Source organism: Lepus europaeus, chromosome 15 (assembly GCF_033115175.1).
Source record: "Lepus europaeus isolate LE1 chromosome 15, mLepTim1.pri, whole genome shotgun sequence".
NCBI classification, from domain to species: domain Eukaryota; kingdom Metazoa; phylum Chordata; class Mammalia; order Lagomorpha; family Leporidae; genus Lepus; species Lepus europaeus.
The window spans coordinates 65,524,286-65,549,304 of NC_084841.1; the positions used below are offsets into that span (position 1 = coordinate 65,524,286).

A 25,019-nucleotide genomic window follows, 5' to 3' on the forward strand; every position below is an offset into this window, starting at 1 on the left:
TCAAACTGGCGCCTATAGGGGATGCTGTGACTTCAGGAGGTGGCTTTACCCACTACGCCACAGCGCCATCCCAGTGAATAAATTTAAATCTTATAAAAGCAATTAAAACACAAATACCATGATTTATTAATCTGAAATGTAGCTTATGTTCATGGATGTGATAATACCCAGAGTGAAATAACTGAAAATATTTTTCAGGTGGTAAGCCCTTCAGTATGAAGCAGATAAGAGCTTTAAATACCTTATAATCCTCTGAGATGTAATAATGTTTCTCGAGAGGCTTACTGTATTTAGCACCGAACAGACTATGTCCTGGAAGTTAATCACACTGAACTTTGCTCATTCTTGTCCATGATGCAACTCACAGCTTGCTGCTTTGGTAGGATTCACATTAAAAAGAGATCGTTACCCGACATGTAATAGGTTTTATAGGAAAGTTCAGTAAATTCAGAGGACTTAGTCGAAGCTTTGGGGTGTGCAATAACATATTCAAATATTTTATTTCTTGATGTCTGAACAGATCTTGCAAGCAATATAGTCAATGTACACAAACATTTTTAAAGTAATTATTAAAGTAATTTTTAAAATTATAGTAAAGTAATGATTACTGTATGCTGTGTGCATGTCTGAAAAAAATAAATACCATAATTAGTAGAAAACAAGATTGTCTGATATTCTTTAGTCCAAACAGTTTGTTTTTGTTGAAACCATAAAATTTCAGAGAACTAAAATGCTCAGGTTTTGCTTTTAAACTTTGAAAGCTGCTATCCCCCAGGATAAATTGCATTTCTTAAACTAATAATAGTTTGTTTATTACTGTATATATAAATATTTATAATATTACTGATTTAGAAGAACTGTCAATCATAGTCTGTTTCTTTTCTCTCTGGACCTGAGAAATAGTTGGCTGAATTTAATAACTATCACATACATAATGGGTGGATGGTGGGAAGAAGGAAACGGATGCACAATGCCATTTCATTAGATTTGTACAATTAAACCAAATCGAATTTTAACGCTGAACAACAAACTGAATCAAGTCTTATTAATACATTTATGTTAGCAAAACTAATCTCTTTACTGAAAATACTCTTACACAAAATACCAGGTGTTTACTTGTTTGTTTTCATATATTGAAATAAGAATATTTCATATGTAAGGTGTTGGTAACATCAGAAAAGCTGTTCCAAATATGTTATGAAGGAAAGATTCAAATTAGAGAAATTATTCCTTGAGAATTTATGGAAAATTTTCAGGCATCCAGAATTTAATTTCAAATATTACTGTCTTCAGTGATAAATCCACTGCCCCAGATGACAAGAGTTAAAGTACATCCAGACCCATACAATCTGCATGTGGAAAGTGTCCATTCACTCATACAGATGAGCCTACATATAAACACTACAGTAAAGGTGATAGTGCAGGAGCCAGGAATAACCAACAAGGTATTGTTGTTCAGCTGTTAGCTTTACTTACCTATCCCAGGGTACACTGCTCATCCTTGATGCAAACTGGTTCTGCTTCACCCTGCCTTTTCTTTTTGCTTTCAGCAGACCGGGTATATAAGACCCACGCATAAGACTGACCTTCCCTTTGCTAATGTGTTTATTCAGCCCTAAAGGAAGCAGTTTGTAATGAATGCCCGAAATGGAACACAGTGAAAACCAGAGATTGCCCACGCTCTTTCTTTCTTACCAGTTAAAATGGTTGGTTGACCACCATGCTTGTAGTATGTCTTTCATAATGATATTAAGGGATTGTTCTTAAGTACCAGGAGTTAAGAGAGGGTGAGAGAGATCAGCAGATTTTTTAGAAAACAGAAATCAGAAGAAAGACTGGTAACTGCTTTAACAAAACCCAGAAATCCACATCCAGAAAGCACTCAGAGAGAGGCCCATGACAGGCAAGCTTGGCTCAGTTCCCAAAGCCATCCAGTACACTGGGAACCCTGGGTGATGTGGTCCAAACTCTTTTGGCAACTAGACAATTGAGAGAAGCTCCCAACACAAAGACAGATACGAAAACAAGCCAAGAGCAAACAGTGGCAATGCAGATGGCAGAATAAACATCAAAAGCCATTAGCACTATTCTGAGATAAGTGAAATTACATCCTTGAAAAAAGAACAGGATATGAAATTACATCCTTGAAGAAAGAACAGGCCGCTGTGAAAGGGAGGAAAGGCATGAGTTTCCCCACTGAATGGACGTACCAAGTGCCCAACTCCACATGAGAAAATAGATCCAGGGACAGGCATTTACTCAAGCAGTTAAGGGCTGATGAAAACAGGCAAATCCATCTGGATTAATACCCGGTCCAGCTCCTGATTCCAGCAACCTGCTAATGCAGACCCTGAGAGGCAGCAATGATGGCCCAACTAACTGAACTCCTGCCTCCCTCATAAGAGACCTGCACTGAGTCCCAGTTCCTGATCTCCACCCAGCGCAGCCCCAGCTATTGGGGGCATTTGAAGAGTAAGACATTAGATGAGAGAGAGCTCTCTCTGTCTGTCTGTCTCTCTCTCCCTGTCCCTCTCCCTCTCACCCTCTTCTCCTCCCTGACAAATAGATTTTTAAAAGTTTAAAAGAAAAAGAAAATAGCTCTGTGTGGAAGACATAATTATGACATTTCAGATCGTCAGAGATGAGAAAGATATTCTGAAGCTTACTCAAGAGGGAACACAGTATACACGTCATGTCGCAGCTCAGAACTGAGAATGGCTCAGGTCTTTGAAAAGCAGTATGGGAACTGGAAGTCATCGAAGCAATGCTGTCAAAACTGAGCAGAAATGATTTTCACCCTGGAATTCCTACACTGCCCAACTATTAAGTGTGGACATAAAATAAAAATGCTTTTAGACCTTTAGGGTCTCACATTTTAGCTGTCATTTATCCCTTTAGAAGATATGTTTCATCAGGAAAATGAGTAAACCATAGTGAGTGGAAAGACAGGGGACCCAGAAGAGAGCTGAAAAGAGAAATCTGTGATTTCTATGCACTTATCCTTGGTAGCCTTCAATTCAGCCCTGAGCCAGATGTTGGGGGACTTCAGGAAGGTGGCCTGAGAGAGAGAGAAGGCTGTGGTTAAGTAATACTAATGATTTGTGTATGTGTTTGAAATTTCAGAAAAATATTCATAGGAACCTTAAAACACGCTAAGGGTGGGTGTTGGGACACCCACATCCACATCAGAGTGCTGCTTGGAGCCCCGGGTCCTCTGCTTCCAACCCAGCTTCCTGTTGATGCGCACCCACCCATGTGTTACACTCACATGGAGTTCCTGGCTCCTGGATTTGGTCTGGCCTGGCCCTGGCTGTTTGGAGAGTGAATCAGGAAATAGAAGGCATATCTCTGTCTTTCTGTCTCTGCCTCTCTCTGTCAGTCCACTTTTCATATAAATAAACTTAAGATGAACTATAATGATAAATCCAAAGAAGTAAACAAGGACTTCAGACAAAAAGTGAGATTCCAGATAAAAATTGAGAAATGAAAGTTGTTCATATTGTACTACCTGGTTCAGCATGAACAATACTTTCACAGTTATAAAATAGCTTTTAGTTCTTCTCCTTGCCATGCTGAAAGTAAGGACAAGGACTTTCTTATAACCATTTTTTTTTTTTTTTGAACAGGCAGAGTTAGACAGTGAGAGAGAGACAGAGAGAAAGGTCTTCCTTTTCCGTTGGCTCACCCCCCCAAATGGCCACTACAGCCAGTGCGCTGCGGCGATCTGAAGCCAGGAGCCAGGTGCTTCCTCCTGGTCTCCCATGCGGGTGCAGGGCCCAAGCACTTGGGCCATCCTCCACTGCCTTTCCGGGCCACAGCAGAGCTGAACCATTTTTTTTATCCCCTTTGATATTTTGCAGGTAGTAATCCCACAATAAATATTAGTCAGACTAATTTAGAGCTCAAGAATTTCCTGCACAATTTGTTATTTCTCAACATTAACCTTACAATATTTTTTTAGATTTATTTATTTATTTGAAAGTCAGAGTTACACAGATAGAGGAGAGGCAGAGAGAAAGAGGGTAAGAGGGAGAGAGAGAGAGAGGTCTTCCATCTGCTGGTTCACTCCCAAATTGGCCGCAACGGCCGGAGCTGCACCGATCCGAAGCCAGGAGTCAGGAGCTTCTTCCAGGTCTCCCACATGCGTGCAGGGGCCCAAGGACCTGGGCCATCTTCTACTGCTTTCCCAGATGATATCAGAGAACTGGATCGGAAGTGAGGCAGCCAGGTCTCAAACCGGTGTCCATATGGGATGCTGGCACTGCAGGCCAGGGCGTTAACCCGCTGCACCACAGCACAGACCCCTGCCTCATGATATTATATGTAATTACATAATAATATCAAACGTTAACCTCGTAACTCTTAAATAAAAGTGTCTGGGGGATTACTTCTAGTTAGCAGGAAAATGGAAATCTCCATCCAGAAAGGCGCGCGTACCTTGTTTGGAGGAATGAGTCTCCAAAAGTCCTGAACAGGGGAGGACATTCATGTGGCATCCCAGTGTCACATCCAGAAATGTCAGAGGAGAGGCCTACCAAGGACAGACACTGCTGATGAGCCATCTCCATCCTCTGCCCTCCAGCCTCCGAGTGGAGGAGGTAGAAGAGACAAAAAGGGTGTGAGAGCCAGACTGCTCCAAACAGTTGTGTTATTAGTAATGTACAACCACCCGAACATAGAAACTTGACAGAACAGGTGTGTCAGGGCAAACAGACTTGTAAGGATACTACACAGAAAGATTCCCAAGCACTTGCACAGACACTCACTCACTAACCACCTCCCCGTTAACCCCCCAACTTGCAGCTCTAATCAAAGGAGAGAGAATTGGAAAGGAGCACAGTGCCTGTGACCTAGCATCTTATTTGTGGGCATTATTTGTAGGGGGTGGGTTGGGAAGGGACGTGAGGCCAACAGAACAAGAGGGAAACTTGTGGATCTTGTTTCTGAAAGCAAATTGGTTTTATTTTTGTCAAAGTTTAGTTATTTGGGGCCAGCATTTTAGCATAGAAGCTGAAGCCTGTGATGCCAGCATCCCATATGGGTGCTGGTTTGAGTCCCAGCTGTTCCACTTCCAATCCAGCTCCCTGCTAATGCTCCTGAGAAAGCAGTGGACAGTGGCCCAAGTGCTCATCAGGCCCTGCACCCCCATGGAAGATCCAGAAGCTCTTTGCTTGTGGCTTTGGACTGGCCCAGCTCCAGCCATTGCTGCCATCTGGGAAGTGAACCAGCATATGGAAGATATATATCTCTCTCTCAACACTGCCTTTCAGATAAATAATTTTTTAAAAAGTTTATTTATTTGAAAGGTAAAGAAGAGAGAGAACAAGAGAGACAGAGGGAGCTCCAATCTACTGGTCTGTTCCCCAAATGCTTGCAACAGCTGGAACCAGGCAAGGCTGAAGCCAAGATTCTGTCCAGGTCTCCTAGGTGGGTGGCAGGAACCCAAGTTCTTGAGCTGTCACCTCCTGCCTCCCAAGGTGCATATTACTTGGAATTGGAGCTGGAACTTGAACCCAAGTACTCCAAAATAGGAACAGGGCATCCCAAGTAGCCTCCTAATTGCTATACCAAACGCCCACCCTCTAAAGGGTTTTGAATCTAAAAATCAGAAGGACATGTGAAGTTCCAGGCTAAAGTGCTACTGAATGATGAAGACATATCCTGATAAAGGTATTGGTCCAGAGAGACTAAGGACAAAACATATGACTTCCAGGCTTTAAGTCAGGAAACATATGAAGGGTAAGAACTCAGGTAGGATTTGTCCTTCTCCACAGCAAACACGAGGAGCCAAAGCTCTGAAGATGGAAACAGGGTATGGTCCCAAAATTTTAAGATTTAACCATGTTCTTCCCTAAGCATCAGGGTGACAGGCTTTCTCAAGCATGTAAGAACTTAGGGACTATATGATGACTCTTTCTTCATAGAAAAAAAATTTAAAGATCACCTAACCTGATTAATCAAAATCAACATGAAAATGGAGAAAACAATAGAAAGTTTTTTTTTTTTAAATTGTTGAGAAACTTAGGGTGAGCATTTAACCCACTTAAGTATAGGACCAGAGCAGAGAATTGTGGCTACAAAAGCAGGTAGAAACATTGAAACCTGACAATGTGAAAATAATAATATAACAAATATGAGAGGAGGAGAAGGAGGGTAGTGGGAGAAATGCCTCACAGTTTTCTCATGTTCCTAGAAGGGAGTTTATGTGTTTAAGAACTGTTAGGTAGGAAGTCAGTGTGTGACAAAGGTCTAAGAAGATGTCTATGTCCAGCATATGCAGCTCAAAGTCATCCCAATAACCTTATCTACATCCTGCCCTGCCCCTCCTACCTGGTAACCTGCCAGGTGGGGGTCCTCACCCTTCTGCCTGATATCTGCATTTCAAATATCCTGCTCCAGAGAATCCTCCAGGAGGTCCTACCCATCCTTCCTCTAACTGGGCCAACACCAGCCAGGCTTCCCCATCTGATAACTTCAGGGGGAAAACTCAGTTAGGAGTTTTTAATATTTACATCCAAAAAGTCCTTTGTTCCAAGAGGAGCAGAGACAGGAAGACAAGGCCCATCCCCTTAAAACCCCCCTCCATCCCTACCCCCACCCCCACCCCGGCCTCAACCGGACTGCACTCTCAGCCCTCTGCCTCTCTGCTGAGCCACCCGCCTGGCCTGCCCAGGTGTAATCTCTCCACTCAACCATGTAACCTCGTTCTCCCCCAGCCCGAGCAACTGGGCACTCTCTCTCAGGCTCTGTCTGGAGAGGTGCCCATCCGTTCTTACGGACATCCCTTCCCTAATAAACCTTGCTATTTTACTTTCCACTACTCTCTGTCTCACGCCTGAATTCTTTCTTGCGCAAAGACAAGAACCCTGCCATTCACCGGTAACAGAACTGCAAAGTGGAGAATTTTTTAAATGACTCCAAAATAATAAAGGTTTTATAAAATTTTTTCCTAATTATTGATGTGGATTCTTTTACAACACATTGTCTCAGATGGTGAAGAAACAAATGACCGAAATCCTTGATTCTTTCACTCGTGATCCAGTTTCTTTGTGTTGGGTGAATTCACATAAGAACAACTTAAATATTTTTAAATGTGTGGAATTATACATAAGATTTATGAAATCAGTTTTAGCTTTGGATCTGTCTACATGCAGAAGATTGTTAGTACATGTTAGTGGGGTTATTTCTAAACAGTGGGACTTGGAGTAATTTTAAAGTTTTTGTACTTTATTGATTTAATTTTCCAAAACGTTGTACCATTTTTATGGAATCAATAGATTCATTGTTTGAACGACTTACAAAGACATCATGGGGAACTGGAAGAAGTTAATTTGACTGCTAAAGAAGGGAGTCCAGCTCTTTCTGTGCTATCTACCAACAAAGCATTATCTGACGCTGTGACCCAGCTGGCTGTGGTTAAGAATCCTCGTGGGGTTTTATGTTATTGTCAGAAATAACTGAGTTGTCATGTACAGTTTTCCTGGGTTGCAAGTAACAGAAACCGGCAGAGATTGGTTTACATTAAGACAGAGAACTTAAGACAAAAACATCGATTGCAAGTAACTCCCAGAATCAAAAGAAAGACTCTAGAAAGGACAAAAAACATGGGATCTGCAGGCAGCCGGGCCTTACTGAGTCTCTAGGGACTTCCCCCAGTATGGATCTGCGCCAGCTGTTTGCCCCCTGAGGCCTTCCAGGCTGGGGTCAGATCCCCGCAACTGGGAATGGGCCACAGGCCCGCCCTCAGCCTGCAGGAGCCAGGGAGCCTTTGATTACAGTCCCCACTCTGCATCCCACTGGAAGAAAGGTGGAGGGTTTGTGACCAGACAATGGAATGGATGCTGGAGAGGTAAAAAGCGACCACTGCCCCACATTGTGGGCTCACTTTAAACTTCCAGAGAGCAAGCTGCACCCCACCCCCACGCCCACACCAGCTCCCTGCCACCAGCGGGATGGGGGATAGGGGAATGGAGTTTCTCTATCAGATCTCGTCCTTCATCCCTCTCAGAGTAATTATGGGCTGCCGCTTCGCTGTCTCATGACACTGATTATTAGCTAACGCTAATTCATCAGCTGGATATAGGTGAAACACCTTTAGCTATCTTGGAGGAAAAGCTTAGCAAATTATTTGTCATCCTCCAACCCAAGAAATGTTCTTCCTGTGAGTAAAAGTTTATTAGCTACTGTGAGAGGTCTCTGGGTTCAGCCATTTTCTGTCCCAGCTATAATTAGAAAGCTAGACAAATTATATCAACTGCTAAGGAAAAAATCCACACACATACTCTTTATAATAAATCCAATTTAGTCTATTTGCTTGGTATTAACGGCTGTTAATGTTATGTCCAAACCCCATTCCTTCCTTGTTGAAAAGAACAGTGTGGCTACCGCCAGTACATACAAATGGAGAGTTAATTACTGGGCGCACAGGGCTCTGTGACTCATCACTGCAATGTGGAAGCGAGTGTTGCCAGTTGTCAGCTTTTTCCAAACTACACAGTGCTATGTGGTTTATGTCCCAATCAATGGTGGCAAAGCTCCAGGAAGAAATACTACCTCAGTGTCAGCGACTCATTAAACACATCAGTCTGGAGGCCTTTGTCAGTGATTTCCAAACCTGGCTCTGTGTCAGAATCCCTGGGTGACATTTAAAAAAAAAAAAAAAAAAAAAAAGACATGGTATGCATCGCCAAACCATCTGAATCCAAATATTCTGGGTTGGGTCAGGGGCGATTCAGGATTTTGTGGGGCCTGAGGTTTAGATGACTTGGAGTTCCTCTTTTTATCACAGGAGCACAACATGTCTTGCTCTTACAGATTTTACAAGAACATCTTACCATCTGAGCACGTGTCTAAGACCCAGACCCTTGTCAAGGAGAGATCCATGCGAGTGCTACAACGCTGAAGCTCAAGCTTCATCAACTTCGTTCCGGGTCAATCTGTGGTTCCAGCCTAAGGACACGTTTTATGTCCGTGTGTGCGCGCATGCGTGTGTATGCATGATGCACGCACATGCGCACATGCAACGTGTCCCTTGTTTAAGCTCCCGGCTGAGCGCATGGGGCCCTGTCCTTCTGTATCATCTGTGCTACTGGTTCCACTCGCCTCCGTTTGCTTCCTGATTTCAGCGTCTTTCCTTCCCCTCTCTTCTTCTTGCCTTCCTCTTGTGTTCTTCCTCTTTCCCCTTTCCATTCCTTTGCTTTGTCCTATTATTATTTTTAATTAATCCCTAGCCCCAACGATGCCATCCATAGGCCCCATTGCTGGCTTTGGAGGCAGAAATCCTTGCTGGACGTTTAAAAGTAAACGGTTGTGTTAGCAGACTGGCAGTGGTAGGGACTGTGGGTAAGAAGATAACAGACAAAATCAAAAACAAAAGAATACAGAAAGTTGAGTGTTCTAACTTTATTCTTATTCGCCCCTCAACTATAAAAACCAATGGAAGTGCTTTGAATTTTATGTTTTTCTTTCCTTTGCCTCTCTCGTGGCAGAAACACCCAAGAGGGAAAGTGGTTACAGGGATCTAAAGCCGATCCACACTGCAGACAGCAGCCCCCGCCTTCCACCTGCTCTGCGCTCAGTTAGGGAGGAATAAGTGAGCTACACTTTCTGTGTTTAGCTTTAGTTTGTAAATAGCTATATGCTTTTTTTTCCCACATGATTTCACATGTCTCTAGGTGTTGGATTTTTGGCATCAGTAAGTGTTTGTTTGCCTTAAGAAGCACCGGGTAAGAGACAAGTCACTGTAGGAAATGTCAAGTTCTTCATTTTATTCTAGTAAAATTAAGTGATCTGTCCGGTAGAAACTGATTATTTTGTGTGTGCTTGTTTTCTATGTGTTTTTTTCTTACTTTGTAAAAATAAAATATGCCTCATGTGGAAATGTTTTCAATATGAAAACATATAAGGAAAAATATATTACTCATTATCTGCCCCCAGGCAAAAAAACCTGCAGCCATCATAGTGATTGACATATGTAGCTACTCAATAAATATTTTTAGAATAAAAGAATGATTGTGAACTCTAGGGAATAAATCATACCCCTTTCTGAGTGGTTTTCCCTCACTGTGATATTGAACATGTATATATTTAAATGAATGTAGTATACCGAACACTAAGAAATAAAGCCGCTGTGTACAGCAGTGAATAAGGGTGGTCTTTGGCCCTCTTGCTGGAGTTTGTATCCAGTAGAAGAAACCAGTATATCCCTACCAATACAAGGACATTGAGACACACTAGGACATAAGGGACAGCCTTGTAAAATACCATGCAAGATACTCCCTCCAACTGTGAGAGCAAAGAAAAGATTTCTCTTCTGTTGCCGTCCTTGACTTTTCTCTCTCAACTCCACATCCAGTCCAAGCGCTATAGGTCCAGCCTTCAAAATCCATGCAGCATTCAGCCCCTTCTCTCCATCTCTGAAGTGCAGCCCGAGGCCAATCCACTATCACCTCTCGCTTGGATAATTGCGGTCATCCCTTTTTGGTCTCCTCGTGTCTGTTCTTGCCTCCTTACAGTCTGTTCTCAACTCTGAAGCCGGAGCAGTGCTTGGAAGATGGAAGTCAAATCTCATCTCTCCTCTGCCCCACATGTGTAGTGGAATCCTCTTTTCACTGGGAGTGGAAACCAACCTTGTTAAAGATGATTTTCCCACCCTCTTTGCCATTAACCCTTGTCCTCATCCCAGCTGTTCTTCATCCGTCTAGAACAAACCAGCCATATTCTACCCCCCCACCCCCACCCCAGCCTTGGGAGTGGGTCTGCCAGGCTCGCTCCTTTGCTCCTTCACCTTTTTGATCAAATGTCACTGTCTTCACGAGGCCTTTTCAGGGGGTTCCCTAAGTAAAATTACAGCACCGCCTCCCCTTTCCCAAGGCACTCTCACCATTTGAGAAATTCCGTATTCTGCTCGTTCATTTGTATCCAGAATAGAAGCTCCCTTAGGACGCGGATTTGATCTCTTTATCCCCAGCTCCTGACACACAGTAGGTCCTCAGCTAATAGCTGTTGAATGGAAGAAGAGGCGGTCTCTTCACTCTGCTGTTACCCCCACATAGCCCCCGTCTTCTCCATAAATGCAGCGTGGCGGTCAGCGGATTCACATCCTACCCGGCACACATTGGGTCAAATTGCTGTGTCTGGCATCTGCTTGAAACTGATACTCTGTCTTGACAGTGGTCTAGAGGACGCATTGCAGAGGGCAGTCAAGGCAGATGGGTGACGGAGACCCCCGTGTGCTTCCCCATATGTGCGTCTTAACACGTGTAAGCCCAGAACTCACTTCTCATAAAGCGAGGAAATCTGTCTCATAGCAGGACTTTGAAGAAGATGCATATTTGATCATCTATATCATTTTATATATGTATTTATGCAGGCTGGAGTCAAAAAGAATTGTCGAGCCAGGGACTTTTCCATTCTCAGCTAATGTTGGAGTGCGAAGGTTTTTTTTGGTCCCTAAAATTTAATAAGGGCATTGTCAGAGGAGCCTAGCATTTCATTCACAGGGCTGGCTGCCGCCAAACACAGCACACTGAAAACCAGGGTAGAGGGTCAGATTTCCCCTTAGATGTAGGTTAGTGCCCAGTAAGACCTTGTTTATCACACTTGTAGAAGTCACAGAATGGGAAATAGTTCCTACATACATATCTTTCTGTTTGTAAAATAAAAACAAATAGGAGAAAAAATATTTATCCTTGCTCCTAATGCATTAAAAGAGCTTTTTAACTTTTTTTTTTTAATTATTCCCTTGTACTGACTTCTCTATCAATTTGTTTGTCTCAAAGGAAGGAAAGCAGAGCAGCCTATAAATAATGCTTCCATTTCCGTTTCAGGACACTTAGGGCAGGAGAGCCTCTTCCCAGAAAGGTCACGGCCACAGGAAGCCTTCTCCCTCCGTCAGTCAGACAGCACCTGCATGTTGCTCTTCTGCACTTAGTAAGCCGAGTTATGCAAAATGAGTGCCCCTACAGGCGGCATCTGGAAGATGCGAGAACACCGCCAAGTGTTCATTCTCTGATGCTATACCCCATGGCTGGGCAGTAGTTTGAATTATATATATTTTCCACTTGATTTTGAGGGATTCAGAGTTTCTAAGTAAAGCCTGCTCTCCGTACTCCTTGAAATTTTCACAAGTAAATTAGCATGTGAAAAGATTCTTATAACCTTACTTTTTTTTTTCCCCTGAATTTACTTTCTTATTTTAAGTTTCACGTCTCTGCAAATAGACTAGGCTGACTTTACTAGTAGTTTCTTTCAAATTGCATGGAAAGATATCCATATTTAGAAAACTATTCTTTGCCATGGTGTCATGATCGAAAAAAGTATGTGCCTTCCCTTCTTCATTAATGTAATTTAATACTTATCTACTAAGTACTTACAAAGAGAGCTGTGCTAGGATTTTGTTTTTATTTTGTTATTTTTTATTTTTATTAAAGGTTCATTTTATTTATTTGGAAAAAATAACTATATATAGAGAGAATCGTTGATGCACTGGTTCACTCCACAAATGGCTGCAATAGCCATGGCTGTCTCCCATATAGGAGCACTTGGGCCATCCTCTGCTGCTTTCTCAGGCCCATTAGCAGGGAGCTGGATCGGAAGTGGAGCAGGCGGAACTCCAGCCAGCACCCATATGGGATGCTGGTGCTACAGTTACCAGCCCCAAGGATTTTTTTAAAAGAGGTATAATACCTTGAAAAGATGTACAATATGAGCAATTCTTATGGAAATAAGAATTAAAATACACAGTGAGGTGCCATTACACCCACCAGAATGGCTCTAATGAAAGATACACACATTTACCAAGTATTGGCAACGATATGGGGAAACTGGAACCTTCATACAAGTGGGCATGCAAAAAAGTACAGCCACTTTCGAAAACATTTTGGCAGTTTCTTATGAAGTTCAAAATATACTTATCACATGACCCAGGAATTCTGCTTCTAAGTAGTTACTCCGACACGTGAAAACACACAGATCCACACAAAGTATGCTCATCTTCCTAGCACTGTTACTCATATTAGGCCCAATATGGAAACTGGCCAGATGTCTACCAGTAGCATGGAAATAGTATGCAGCACCGAACATGAACACAGCACACCTAACAAGGAAGAGTTAGCCCCTCACATGTGGTAGGCAGCTCGAGTTCCAGAAGTGTTTGGTGTTTGGGTCTATGCAAAACCATGAATGCGAGCCTGTGTGACCGGAAGTGAGGGCAACGGTTACCCTTTATTTGGGGAGTCATGCTGACTGAAGTGGGGAGGCAGGGACTTGATCTGTTTCTCTTTCTGGATTCTGCTATACAGCTGTGCTAGCTTTGTAAAATCCCCCGAGTTGCCAACGTGGGACACGGGTGACTTCCTACAAGTACGTTATACTTCCAGTCGCTTCACTCAGACTCTGACAAATGAGTGGCACTTGATTCTCAGAGATTCAGAGATCCTAGATAAAGCAAACTCCACGTTTGCCCTTTCAAAGACTTCACGACCCAGTGAGGAAGGCCGATGGATTGATAAATAGCTCCGATGTGAAATAAACAGATAAGTACCTCATTAGAAAATAAGTGCAGTAGGGCTGGCGCCGTGGCTCACTTGGTTAATCCTCTACCTGCAGCACCAGCATCCCATATGGGCGCCAGGTTCTAGTCCTAGTTGCTCCGCTTCCAGTCCAGCTCTCTGCTGTGGCCCAGGAGGGCAGTGGAGGATGGCCCAAGTGCTTGGGCCCTGCACCCGCATGGGAGATGGGAGGAAGCACCTGGCTCCTGGCATCAGACCGGCACAGCGTGCTGGCTGCAACGCGCCGGCCGTAGAGGCCACTTGGGGGGTGAACCAAAAGAAAAAGGAAGACCTTTCTCTCTGTCTCTCTCTCTCACTGCCTAACTCTGCCTGTCAAAATAAAAAAAAGAAAATAAGTGCAGTGATATAAAGGAAAGTATCTCCAAAAAGGGCAACCAGGACAAGTATTTCAGTGTTTGCTCAATGTCTGTCTTGCTGCACATAACAGGGAGACACTAATAAGGTAGAAGAAAGAGCATAAATTAGAAGTGAAGAGATTAAACAGTATTGGATTATATATCAGCGGTAACTTCTGCGTGAGAGGCCAAATTGTTTTGAAAGATCAAGACACGTGAGCTATCTGTACGCTCAGAGGTGAGCTCGTTTGTTTTCGGTTGACTGACTTTGCCTGAGTTGTAGGTTGTTCAGTGCAGGGGCGCTCGGCCCTCAGTTGCACATCAGGACCCCAGAAGTGAGAATGGCTTCTCTGAGTAGAATCTCCAGGGGCGGGACTCAGGCATCTGTACTTTGTCTGGGCACCTGCGATTCTCCCAAAAGCCAGGGTAAGCGACTACTGCTGTAACCCCACAGGGTGTCGGGAACCCTCGCAGGGACCATCCACACAACAAATGCCCCTGAAAGTACCATTTCTTTGTTTTTGGAGCTTCTGTGCTGTGGTTTCTACGAAAAAAAAAAAGGGGGGGGGCATGTTTCATATGTATCCCTTTGTAACGGTGCCAAGAAATTTCTTTGCAAATGGCTTTTATCCAAGTATTACATGAAAGATATGAATCCTACTGTTAAATTTTAACCCTCTTTCTTTCAAGCCAGTAGGGAATTATTTTTTCTGATTTTATTGTAGGTACAGAGCTCCATAGCAGAAGATCGAGCTGAAAAGGGCATAATGGCACATACACATCTCTTGCTAATATACTTGTGTGACGAATCTTTCTCCTATGAGGGGAAGAAAACGTATTTTTAACCCTAATATTTATATATCAGATCTTTCACTGTGAAAATAATACCTGCTTTCACTTGGGAAGTCTTAGTCACCTACTTAGTTTATTCACTGTTGTCTAAGATTAGCTTATCCGGGCTTTTATTTAAGTCTTTATTTTGAAATATTTTTTAAATTACAGAAAGGTTGCAAAAATAATACAGTGTCTACTCCTCACCTAGCTACACCTAATGATAACAACTCCTATAACCATAGCAGGATTAAACAGTAACCAACAAATCTTACTTAAATCTCACCTGTTTTCCCCTAACTTCTTTGTTTGGAGATCCAATTTAGGATATCCCATGTGGTGTGTAGCTGTTCTTGCAGCAGCTTTGTAAATAAATAATCAAATAAATATATAAATAGGCAAGAAGGGAAGGTTCTTCCTTTTTATTTATTTATTTATTTGAAAGTCAGAGTTACAAAGAGAGAGGAGGAGAGGCAGAGAGAGAGAGAGAGAATCTTCCATCCACTGGTTCACTCCCCAATTGGCCCATCCGAAGCCAGGAGTCAGGACTTCCTTCAGGTCTCCCATGCGGGTACAGGGGCCCAAGGATTTGGGCCATCTTCTACTGCTTTCCCAGGCCATAGCAGAGAGCTGGATGGGAAGTGGAACAGCCAGGACTCAAACTGTGAGAGGCCAGAGCCAGGCCATGACAGGCTTCTCACAAGACAAAGGAACTGGCTAGGCCCAGGATGCATCTGCTAGGAGAAAATGAAACCTGACACCGGGCAGTCCTTGGTCCCGCAGGACCAGGTGGGGGCAGCCAATAAGGTGGACCATCCTTGGTCCTGCAGGGCCAGGGGAAGGACGGAATACTTGTTTGCCCTGGGACTCTAAAAACCCCAGTAACAAAGAGAAGGGGGTCTTGGTCTCCCAGCACTGCGTTGCACAGGAGGCCAGGGCCCCAGCATGCTGGACCTACAAATAAAGTCCCTTTGTTCTTTGCATTTCGGTGAGTCTCCCTGGTTCTTTCTATCTGGGCAATCCGGAACACAACAAAACCAGCACCCATTTGGGATGCTGGCACTACAGATGAGGGTTTTAACCTGCTGTACCACTGCACCGGCCCCCTCAAATAAATAATCTTTAAGAGGAAAACAAAAACAAAAAGAATAGGGCCAGTGCTGTGGCATAGCATGTAAAGACACCGCCTGAAGCACCGGCATGCCATATGGGTGCCGGTTCAAGACTTGGCTGCTCCACTTCCTATCTAACTCTCTGCTATGACCTGGGAAGGCCGTAGATGACTCAAGTCCTTGGGCCCCTGCATCCGCATGGGAGACCTGGAGGAAGCTCCTGACTCCTGGCTTTGAATGGGCCAATTGGGGAGTGAACCAGCAGATGGAAGATCTCCCTCCATCTCTGTGTAACTCTGACTTTCAAATAAATCAATAAAAGAAAAAAAAAGGAAGAATCTTCCTTTCTTGCCTATTTATGTATTTATTTGATTATTTATTTACAAGGCTGCTGCAAGAAGTCCATGGGAAATGGAATTACAAGTGAAAAAAAAATTGGGTGCAAAAACTTTTACTATTTTTTTATTTTTAAAATTTTTAGCTGCTTTTCAACAGATTCAATATAGTTCATAGATGCAATTCTGAGAATATAATGATATTCTCTCCTTCCCTCTCCATTTCTTTTTTTAGTTTTTGAGATAACATATTTTAAGTTTATATTACAGTAGAAAGGCTTAATGCTTCACCAAACAAGAAGTTTAACAAGTAAAAAAGTGAAAAGACCCTAGTTTAGTGGGACTATGAACAATGACTGTCAACAATCATTGGATGGAAGGTGACCATTTGACCCATGGACAGCATACGAAAATGGAAAATGTTTGTTACAAAACAACTACACATGGATTTCAAAAATGGGGATACCAAAATTAGCTTATCTTTTAATTCCATTTTTCCGTGACCTTTTTGCAATACCCTCATGTATCAGTATGGACTTGTGGGTACTTATGAACGATAATTAAGTGCTATCATTATTTTGATGCTCAGATCGTTCCAGTTTTGGCCATCGGCAGCCCCTTTTAATTAGATGCTGCATCATTTTGACATGCTCTCATCCTTTTTAAAACACTTGTTTTTCTTATAGCATTGAGTGTTCCAGGCTCATATTTTCCCTGTCCCAGTCCTGGATTCAGCCATTTTTCTAAGAAGCCCTGTTTCTTTTCTTGAAGAATGATATTTAGAAACCAAGATTTCAGTGCTACTGGGTACCATTGCCTCTAGTCCATCGCAGCAGAAGGAGCTCGATAATATCTGTATGTATACTCCCCAGACATACACTGCACCATATTTAAGATTCATTTGCATATCTCTGTGAGTGTGTATGCATTTCTAGATGAGTGCATTCTAATCCCTCTAAGTCCAGTTCAGTACCACAAGGCTCCCTTATAAGCCTCTTTCCCTTCCTTACTTGTAACCTCTTTGTCCAACAAAGACTGGTTGCCATTATTTACATCCTGGATTTCACAGAATGTAGTTAGTTCTTGAATTGCCAACTCATACCTCTGTGAGAAGTAAATTTACTAACTAGAGTACATATTTGCTTACAGTTCCTTTTGGTTTTATCTCACAATATCCAGTCAAAATGATGTTTCCCAATGTGTCATAAATTAATTCTCAATTACTGTCCCCTTCAGTCTGGTTTATCATTTATCTGGGTTATGTTGTGCATTTGCAGCACTATTGGATTCATTTGTTGCTGTGTGTATTTCTCTTTGGGGTTCCTATGCTGTGGATTCTGGGGAGTAGATAGAGCGTGGGTATGATTAAGAGTCAAAGCTATGTAAAAAAGAAGATACCCCAAGAAGCATCTGCCCTCTTTGCCCCCAATGCCCCCCTCCTGTGCCTCCTTGGTTCCTCTCCTTTTCTTCCAACCCCTAAAGTGAAACTGTCTTCTGTGGTTCTGATTTCCCCTTCTCACAGTACCTGTGCACAAGTCTCTCTTATGTCTTATACGAAGGCTGGTGGCATGCCGTATGAACTCTTTTGAGCATTGCTTTACTCACGTAATGATTTAGAAATCATTCTAGTTAGATCCTAGTGATTCTCCTTGTTCATTTTTTACAGCTACATAAGTGTTATGTTATGTGAGAGTAGCATCTTTTATTCAACTACTTTCCTGTGTGTGAGCTATGTGCATTCTTTTGCATTTACAACCAGTGCTCCCATAGGTAAGTGTGTATATAAGTAATTTTGTATTATTAGATCTGTATTTTCAAGGCAGATCCCTAGAAGTGGAATTTCTTAGTCAAAATTAAATTCATATATGCTTGTACCTTTTAGTCTCTGTATCACCTATGAAAGTGCCCGTTAGTGGGTTCATGTATATATATATATCCTTGATCAGCATGCAGGTTACTGAACAATAGCTTTTAATTCGCATAGCATTTTGAAAAGTTAGCTTTCTTCATTAGTTGTACTTAACCCATAAAAAAGCTATTAAGATTGCGTTGGAATCAGGAATTAGTCTTGCATAATTTATCCCTTTTCAAGGCTCAATAAATAGCATTGTAATGTGTCACCAGTTCCTAATGAAGACATAATCATCATTACATGTACAACTCTATCAACTCAGGTGCAGTCTACAAGTTCATGAGCCCTGACAGAGAACGAGCAGTTCAAGAACTCTAGCAGCGACATGTTGACTGAGTACTTACAGAACGCTTTCATTTGCCCAAAGCTTTTTATTTTTCAGACGTTTTCTAAGTCTTTTCATTTCCTTTCAACTGTACCACCGCAGGAGAGTTTGGGAAAATATCAAATAAATGAGTCCATTTGTGCAGTACAAAGTCCCCTACTTGTCTTATCCAGGTACGCCACAAACCAACCCTGTGAAGTAGACAAAACGTGTAGACAACATCTGCATTAGCCAGGTGAAGAAGCTGAGATGCAGAAGAGCTAAATGCCCTCCTGAGGTCAGGTGTCTAAGAAGTGAGGCTAGCACTGAACTCGAGATGATAATGACCGAGTTTCCTAACGAACTCCAGGACGCCATATGGAGTCAGTTACAGGCAGAGGATAGACACTTAGCTACCTATAATCTGTAACGTTGAAGTCTTAAGTGGTGGTAAAGACATACGCGTGCATTCTGAATGTGTGCAGGCTCCACCCTGCCCTGGGTGCTGCTGCACACCTGGGTGAGCACTAGCTTTGGAGCCCAACAACCTGTTTGCATCCAAGTTCTCCCTTTTCTTGGAGTCAGGGGCCAGTTTTCTTAGCTCTGAGACACATATCGTTCTGTGGGGACACAGAGAGCTTGCTCAGAGAGGCCCTCTCTGATGATCCTGTTCTCTTCACCGTGGCCAGCCCTCATCCTTCCCAGCAGCTGTCACATCGTAGCAATCTATTTGCTTTTCATTTCATTCTTTAAATTTTATTTGTCACAAATTCTGCATGTTGGCGTGGCATCATGGGATGTAGTGTTCAGTGGATAAATTGTGTAATGTTGAAATCGGGGTAAACAGATGCTCAGATATGTGTCGTTTCTGTATGGTGAAAATATTTAAAATTCTTTTTAAAAAAAATTTACAGTACATTATCATTACCTATAGTCACTGTACAATAGAACACCAGAACATCTTATTCCTATTTAGCTGTAACCTAATCAATGTTTCCCAAGCCCTCCATCCCCCTATTGGAGCACGCTTACTTTGATGCCCGTCTGCGTCTCGTCTGTCTTGTATACTGGAAGCTTCACGGCGTCAAGGCTGTGCTGGTTTTTGCTATTCCATATCTGAAGTGGATCTGGCCATTCCCTGTACTTATTTTTATTTCAGCCACACAGAATGGCCTGTGCCTCCCCACCGCCAAGTCCCCTGCTGTTTCTCATCTCTCTGCCTTGCACCTACTGTCTCCTGTGCCCGGCACACTTGCCCTGGCTCGTGGTTCTTCTGGAAAAGGCTTTTTCATCCTTCAAGACCTTGGTCAGCCCTCTGTGAGGGTTCCTGCCATGAGGAGGGCATTCCTGTACCTCCTGACATGTCCCCATGATAGATCTAGCCACCTTGTTGTCATTGGTGTGCTTCCCAAACATTTCCAAGGACCCACTCTGTACCCAGCCCATGCTAGGTGCTAGACAAACAGCAGTGAATAGGAATTGTCACCCTGATGGGGGAAGTGGGCCACAAAAAGATAAACAAAAATAATAGCATTTCCAATAACAGTAAATGATAGGGTGATCGGTTCTGAGGATCTGACCTTTGACTCGAGGTCTGGAGAAGGAAACAGAGTTAGGAGTGGAAAGCAATGGGGCATGAGATCGGGTTGTGTCTGTGTGCTTGGCTGTCGCTTCCCCACCTCCCACCTCCACTCAGCCGGTCTCTGAACCCTGAAGATCTTTGCCTCCCCAGAGCCCAGCTCAGGCCTGGTGTGTACAACACAGTTCTGATAGGTTGGTGGTGCAGCCTACGGGAGTTGTCAGCTGCCTGGCCCATGACCTGATGTGTAGCCCTGGCTGAGAGCTGACTCCCAACTTCAGTCCACTCCCCCGCTCACTCTCCTGTGATGCTGAGAAAGTTATTCACGCTCCACGTGACTCAGTTTCTTGATCTTTAAAGTGAAGGAACGGTAACACTTCAGAGGGTGGCTGTGAAGGAGAAAGCAGGTGATGCACCTGAAATTCTCAAGCCAGGGCCTGGCCCAGCAAAAGCCTTCAGTGATGGTCGGCAGAAGTGCTCTCGCGCTCCTCAAATGTTGATGGAATAAATGAATGAGTTAAGCAATAGCAAAGTTGAATTCTAACTCCATTAAATAGAACTGGGCAAAACAAAAACCAAATACCCTGATTTATCTTCAGTTGTCTTATTTATTATATATTTTAATTGAACTAGAAAGCAAAAATAAAAGAAAACACTCAACCCCAGAGATGTTAGCGCCCAGAGTTGATAGCTATTGACTCTTAGTTTACTTATAAAGCAGCCCCTGAAACCATCTCACATCATTTGATTTACCTTTTTCTGAATAGTAGAAGGCTTTCATGTCCCAGCCTCAAACCTCAATAAAAACAACCTGCTGATGTGGGACCGTCTTACAACTTGTGCTTTGTTTTTGAAAATCATAGTTTGAGCATTTGGCATTGAGAAAGGATTTCTTATATGTATCTCCTACTTTGCTTATCTTCAGGGTATCATAACCAATGAAAGTGATGATGATACCAGGGAGAACAACAGGTTTCTCAAGTCAGAGACACCAATGGAAAATCAGTCTATTACACAAAGATGTTATTCAGGGCACTTCAGCAAACTGGGAAACTTTTGATGCTCACGTGCAAACATGAGAGCATTAAGAAACTGTTGTCATGCGGAATTAAAAAAGAAAAAAAAAATCCTTCTTCAATGGTATCCCATTGGAAAACGCTGGAATCCTGATTGTTGTTTTTGTAAAAATTAGATGTCTGGGTCCTTAGAGGTGCCTTGATATTGGAGTTCATGAACCTGAGTTTTCTAGTTAAAAAAAAAAAAAAGAAAGAAAGAAAGAAAGAAAGAAAGAAGTACTATGATTATTAGCAAAGAGATTTTGCCAAGTGTTCTTTTCTATGAGCGGCAAGAGTTAATGTTTATTTACACGAGTAATTCACTCAGTTCTTAGCAATCCAGTCAATGCATTTTGGAAAATATCGTTCACCTTTAACATCACAGAAATCAACTCATGCATGCTGTCTTAGGACGAGAACATAATTAGCAAACAATTTCCATTTCCTTTTTAATACTTGTGGCATTGTTTGCAGGGTTTCACTCAGACAGATGCACCATGAAGTTACTCTGGCTGGAGGCATCGAATTCTGTTTTTATGCCCCGTGGATGCAGAGGTGTCTGTGTCTAGCAAATTGAAAAAACCGTGGAAGTCACAGTCACCGTTTGGTCGCTCGGCCAGCCTGATGGGTTGTGGAGCTTTCCAGGATGCGCGGTGCACAGCCTAGGTTACGGGATAAACGTTGGCCTTTTCCGAGCTGCACGGCGCTGAGCGGTCACGAGGACCAGGGATGCCGTCATAGCTTTCAGATGGCAGGCTTCATTTTATATGTTAATAGAAGGAAGACTTTGATATGGTGAGGAAATCCACCGTAACAAATGCATTCCCTTTATGGCACTCTAGCATGGTAGCAATTAAATTCAACTGTATGTATAATGTACTCTTAATTCCTAACAGTCCAAACAAGGGCTGATGTGAAAAATATTATATACTCTCACATTTTACAGGTCATGAACAGATGGAAAAAATTATGCCAATTGGTAAAAGAAAAAATTCACGTGCACTATAGCAAACCTCAAAATGGTGTTTACACGGGTTTTTTTTGGAAAACAATTAGTAATGTTATCTTGGCTGGGATTTCTTTGTTGCAACTTATAGCTGTCATTCATTTTAATGTATTCCTTCTGTAGGTATGAATGTTTGAAAGTGCAGGTAACCTTGTAGTGAGTAAAGCTGATAAAAGGTTATATCCAATGAAGAGAATCATTGAATCATTATGGAATGATTATTCACTTTGCAAAAGGGTTTGTCATAGGGCAAGCTCTCCTAAAGCATTTCAAATTTAATTTGGTTTCTAAAACATTCATTTACACACAACATTTCAGGAACAAATTTAGTGAGGAAATGAGAGAAATCGTCATAATTAGATGGAGGTCCCCGATGCCGCCAGCATTAATGCTTCTGCCTCTCTGTCCCTCTCCGCAGCACTGATTGCTATTGGACGCTACAGCATGACCATAGAGACCGTGGATGTTGGATGGTGTAAAGAAATCACAGACCAAGGAGCCACCTTGATTGCACAGAGCAGCAAATCTCTGCGGTATTTGGGGCTGATGCGATGTGATAAAGTAAGAGTCGCCCATCCAGTTCTGGTTTTTTACCTGTCAGTACAGTAAATAGCTTGAAGTCATATTCCTTTTTTTTTTTTTTTCATTTTCTCTCCCTTATCCATATCTATATCTATACACACACACACACGTATGTATGTATATGTATATGTGTGTATGTATGTATATGCAATTTTTGATCTAATTTTCTAACCTGTGCATTTCTCACTTAATAATGAGTTTTGTGCTTCAGCAGAAAGAAAATGTAATCATACCCACAGTCACCTTGGATTTTGACATGCTACTCCTAAGTCCATGGACCAAAATTAAAAGGCTGCATGGCAAACTGCAATTTGCAGGGTCTAACAGTAAAATTCAATTGTGAGTTCCCAGTTTCCTGCAACAATAGAGTGGGAAAAAAATACCCAACTGGTTTTTCACAAGTGTGTAATTTCAGGGTCCCACATCTATGTGCTGTGGCCTCATGGGGGCAAGAAGGGACCAGGGAGGAGGTATGTGGGAAGTGGCATGACCCCACACTCCAGATGGCACTCCTAACACAGGACGAGACTTGGTCCCAGAGGCTGGGAGAAGGCCTGTGCAGCTGGCCAGGGACAGCATCTACTGGGGGCCTGTGATGACTGGGAAGATAATAGCAGTGGTATAGATGCCCAGGCCCTGGCCCTCGAGGGATGTATTCCCCTTTGTGACTTCCATGTCGCCCCTATAACAAACCTGAGAAATGGTTATGTGCACTGTGTAGGGGAGAAGAAAGACCAGGCACTGACCGCAGGCTGCTCAGCCAGGACTTCACCCCAGGCTCTCAAAGACTGGGGCCCTTGCTCCTTGATGAATCTGCGAGCAGTGTCTGGCCATGGAGGCTGCTTCCTTAGAAACAGACCACTTCCGGCGCTTCCTTGATCAGCAGATCCTGGCGTCGTTCCCAAGTTCACACATGTGTGTTGCCTTGGCAGTGGTGATTAGGGGTGCTTCTACAAGAGCAGGCGTTTTCTAAAATGGGGCAAATGTGGGGGCAATAGAAGAATGGCTGAAAGCCCTTATGTGCTTTGTCATTTTTGTTAATTGGCTGGATTCTTTGCTCAGAATGCTTTAAAATCCCAATTTATACTGGACCTTTTTCAATTAGTTATGTTTAGAGAGATTTTAGTATGTATTCTTAGCCCAGCCTAGAAAGCGACTTACTCTGTAACTAAGCAACAGCACTGGGACCCAGGGGTTGCAAGTCTCGCTCAGCTCTCTACCAACCCAGCTGCTTTCAAATGACTTCTTTGAGAACAAGTGGAAGGGTCCACAATGGGCAGGGTGCTAGAAACATGGGACAGGGACAGCAGAGCTCCTCAGCTCCTGGAAGGAATTGCTACGCGAGTGCTGCCTGACCAGACACAAGGCTCTGTGCACGCACGTGTCTTTGTGCATCCCCCAGCATTCTCAGAAATCACTACTCCGTACCCTTGTAGATCTGTTGAGAGCAGCTCCACCCCCAGAGGTGAATTGTAGAAGTTGTGTGTTCCTGTTGGCACAGCAGAGTGTCCCAGACAGGTTTGCTGACCAACATCTCACTGATTGGAAGTTTAGGCATGGGAGCGTTTTCTGTGCAAGTGCAGATAAGTCCAGAATGAGACAGGGAGAGGCTGTTCTGTTTAGCAGTAACCCTGGAGGTCTTAGCCTTTCCGCGCGCGGGTGGCCCCTGAGTCCTTTCTCCAGCTAGACAGCTGCTCCGGCAGCCCATTGGCTCTAGCATGAGGTCATCTGGCCAAGAGCTGCCCCAGGGGGTGCTGGACCCAGCCTTAAGGAGATGCATCTCCATAAGACTTAAGGCATTTCAGAGCCAAACAGGAGAGGTTCCATGAGAACAAAGACATTTCCAAGCCACACACAGGGTGCACAGAAAACACAGCGAGGCCCATCGTTGGTTCAGTTGGATGGAAACCTAAAGTAGCTATTCAGCTTTCAGATTTTGTATTCTGCCATTCATCTCCAGATTTTAAGATATCAGTGAGATTCAAAGAGAAATGTGAGTAGCGAAGGAAAGAGGTTGGTTGACAAAGCATGGTCCCTGGAGCCACAGTGCAGGTGCACATCCGGGCTCGGTAGTCAGGCTGGTCCTCACTGTCCATTTCCTCATGCCTAACGTGACACAGGTGCTACTACCTGTCTTGTAGGATGGTGATCCATTGAATGAGTTAACTTACATAAGGCTACTTGAAAAAGTTTGTGCAGGCCGGTGCCGCAGCTCATTAGGCTAATCCTCCGCCTTGCGGCGCCGGCACACCGGGTTCTAGTCCCGGTCGGGGCACTGATCCTGTCCCGGTTGCCCCTCTTCCAGGCCAGCTCTCTGCTGTGGCCAGGGAGTGCAGTGGAGGATGGCCCAAGTCCTTGGGCCCTGCACCCCATGGGAGACCAGGAGAAGCACCTGGC

At 43.3% G+C, this 25,019-nt stretch overlaps 1 protein-coding gene across 1 annotated transcript in view; it reads left to right on the forward strand.

Moving 5' to 3' along the window:
* FBXL17 (F-box and leucine rich repeat protein 17) overlaps window positions 1-25,019 on the forward strand; it is a 553,738-nt gene that overhangs the window by 508,959 nt on the left and 19,760 nt on the right. Inside the window, exon 8 of the mRNA XM_062212315.1 lies at window positions 22,459-22,601. Within this exon, the coding sequence (XP_062068299.1) occupies window positions 22,459-22,601 (143 nt within the window). The remainder of the gene's footprint in view (window positions 1-22,458; window positions 22,602-25,019) is intronic.